Here is a 3,499-nt window from a genome sequence, read left to right on the forward strand (position 1 = left end):
AATGTACATTATATACCTTATAAATATAATATTATATACTATGTATAGGTATATAATATATATATACAGCAAGTATAGCTATATGCAAGTGTTATACATAGTTATAGATATTATACACAACCAGAAGTAAAACGTGTTTGAAAACTTTTTTGTACTTGCTGATTGCAAGTTACGTAAAAAAATTGATCTTGGTCCAATATAACTATACAGTAAATTACCAAACACGATCTCGCTAATCCGTAGTCGTGGCCCTATGGCACAATTTTTCGGATGGCAGTGGAACGAGTGGTCAGTACGATGGCGTGGTTGAGCACCGTCTAACAGGCTAAACGCAGGTTAATCACGATGAGGAACGTGACATCAGCTCTCGCTCCAGTGACTAGCAAGGTTTGATGCATTTGTCGGCGGGCCTTCTTCTCCATCTATCGTTGGACGTCATTTTCAGAAACAACTTGGTCACTGGGTCTATGGGCGTTTGGTACTTGGGCAGTCGCGTGGGCAACGTGAAGTCTTGCCAAACCGTCCCGATGCCATTTGATTGGTCCGTCGCCGGTTCGTCCTCTATCTCCTCGTCGCACTTCCATTTATTGGTTGTGCGCTTGCTGCCAGTGGAAGTCAGTCGCGGTTGGGTTCGGGTCCGGGGCGTGAATGGCACGAACGCCGTCGTTATTCGGTCAGGGTCCGCCGTCTGATCGCCTACCCGGGTTATTGTAGCCACTGACCTCCTGGTACCGCAGCTGGTTGACGAAGATTGGCCGATCACGGCCGGCTGATCTCTGTTACCAGCTCTACCATCGATGTCTTTGGGACCCGTGCTCTGTACCATGGCTGCCGCGACTGGCCGATCATCATGTCCGATCACCTTAATCAACGATTTTCCTTTTTCTCTCTTGCCCTTGAACTCATTCACATTCCGACGTTTCGATTTCTCCGTCGTAATAATTGTTGTCATAGTCATGCCCAATGTTTTTCCAGTGAATCTGCGGGGATGATTCTTTTTCAATTGTTTTACCAGCTGTAATGGATCATCCTGCTCGGCTGTGTCTATTTAATATTTTAAAAATCATTATAAGCTTAACAAAATTATATATGTAACCGTAAGACGGTAATAACTTATAAACATTAAACAATCTGGAATAGGTAGTGAGTTCGCGATAATAATATGAATTATTCATTTGTATTTTGTACGACCACTTTGCTCGTTTATAAGAATAATGATCAAAAAATATTTGATACACTTTCGCATGTGTTTTACTGCATTAGGGTTTGATAATTAACAATTCATCGATGTCAGATAAAAAAGTTATTTTTTTTACTTTGTGCATTTTAATTATAATTTGTAGAGTACCAACGAAACTGATATTGTCTCGAAAGCGTTTGATTGTCATAATATACTCGTACCTAATAATATTCTATACCTACATTTCGTATACACTTAAAAGGACACTTTGATCTTTCGGATCTGCGATTAATTGAAATAAATTAAATCGTGACTAATTATTTTAAAATTCTATTACAAATTAATGAAAGAAGTTTGAAAGGAAGTAATAATGCGATAGTCTAAAAATAATGAAATATGTCAACTACGGTTTAATGATGAACACATACTTTCTGATTGTCGAAATCCCTGGACACTCTTTTCATCAGCATCATTTGACCTTATGTTGGTATATTCACGAAATTTTCTGAAGTCAGTTATCAAACCACATTCAGTCTTCATAACAGTGTTAAGGAATGCATAGAAAAAAATTGCCCATATAAATTTTCGAAACATTATAATTGTTGTTTAACACACGTGTAAATTCGACAAATATATTATTGTGACTTTCAGTGCATAAAATCGATTAAGTAATAATTTATTAATAATCAATAATCATTATTGGTTAGTGGTTACCATGGATATCCATATGACAGTCTGCACATGGTTGAAAGCAGAGCGGCGCTGTATATACTATAGTAATTAGTGAATTAGTATTTCAAATACTTTCAAAATACTTTTTCTTTGTGTTTAATTCCACAATACTACCTAAATACTTTTTTATTTTTACCGTCGTATACCAACGAACAATATTAATTTTGTTTTGTATATTATAATTTTAAAAATTTATCTAAAAATAATATTTTATAATTCTTCCAAGAATTTTTAAGATTTTATTAAATACTCCATAGGTATACTACTATAAGAAACTAAAATTCATATCTATCTTGCTGATGCTTAACTCCCCAATATAATAGGCATGTAACGTACTAACATCTGAAATTCGTGAACCAATTATAGGATGTATTTTTTAATTATTTAATTTAAATATTTATTGATAATATTGTTTGTACCTATACATTTGTGATAAACTTACAAATATTTTTATATACAAAAAAAGTACTTTTAAAGTATTTATATTTATATTCAAATACTTTATAGGCAGTACTCGAATACGTATTTCAAATACAAATGAAACCAAATATTTAAATACATATTCTGAGTACATTTGTAAAGTATTCTTGGGAAGACTGCAAATTAGTGTGATCTGTCCTAAAATGTTATATTTGACATATTGCATTTAAGAACACAGTACACGTTGACCTATTCAATTCTCATCGGAAGGTACACATCCAAAAATAAATATTTAAATGACTTTAGTTTTAGTTGAATATTATCAATTCTAACTTATATTTTCAAAATAAAATGGTATAAATTATTTTATTCTATTTTATCTTCTAATCTAGTTTTGTGTGGCTTACTAGCTTGTCTTGTTCTCTTAGTTAATAGGTTTGCTATTTTGTATAGTATGTTTTATTCATAATAATTAAAATACAGAATCAGTATGATTGATTTTGTTTTCAGTTAATTTCGTTATAATATACGACTTATAGGTATTAAAGGGAAGAAGTTATATAAGGTGTCAATCAAAAAGTCATGTAACAAATTTAGAAGAGCAAAAATTATGGATGATCTTATATTAAAGGTTCAATAATAAGAAAAACATCGGTTAGGTACTCTGATTTCGATTTTTCTTTTTATAAATAATAAACATCGGTAACAAATTTTACACTGGGTCAAAGAACTTCAAAATGTTATTGAAGGAACTCATTATAAGTCATTGAAATGGCAGTTCTAAAATATAAAAAAAGGGTAGGTACAGTTTTTTTTTATAAGCATTTAAAGTTAAAAATGTTATTATTATGTGAATAAATGTTAATAGTGTGTATTAAAATATTTTCAAATGCAATGTTTTCAGTAATGACCATGAGCAAGGCTGTTGGTGGAACAAATTTTGAGGAAGGGCTTAAAACCAAATCATATATTTTCATAATATAAAAAAATAAACTTAAAAACTTTAGGTATATAATATTATAATAATACAATTAAATAAGGGTTTTTATGTAGGTACCTAATAACATGTGTGATAAATGTATAAAATTATAAACTAAATATTTTATAGTATTAAGTCCAGCAGCCTTTATTTTTCTTTTGTGAAACGATCACATCACCTGTATTGAT

At 31.6% G+C, this 3,499-nt stretch overlaps 1 protein-coding gene across 1 annotated transcript in view; it reads right to left on the reverse strand.

Annotated features, from left to right (window-relative positions):
* Positions 1-2,358, reverse strand: part of LOC115033874 — a 4,138-nt gene extending 1,780 nt beyond the window's left edge. The window contains exon 1 of the mRNA XM_029488532.1: positions 219-2,358. Within this exon, the coding sequence (XP_029344392.1) occupies positions 380-958 (579 nt within the window). The 5' untranslated portion in view covers positions 959-2,358 and the 3' untranslated portion in view covers positions 219-379. The remainder of the gene's footprint in view (positions 1-218) is intronic.
* Positions 2,359-3,499: the final 1,141 nt, after the last annotated feature.

This window comes from Acyrthosiphon pisum, chromosome A1, assembly GCF_005508785.2.
Source record: "Acyrthosiphon pisum isolate AL4f chromosome A1, pea_aphid_22Mar2018_4r6ur, whole genome shotgun sequence".
Lineage (NCBI taxonomy): Eukaryota > Metazoa > Arthropoda > Insecta > Hemiptera > Aphididae > Acyrthosiphon > Acyrthosiphon pisum.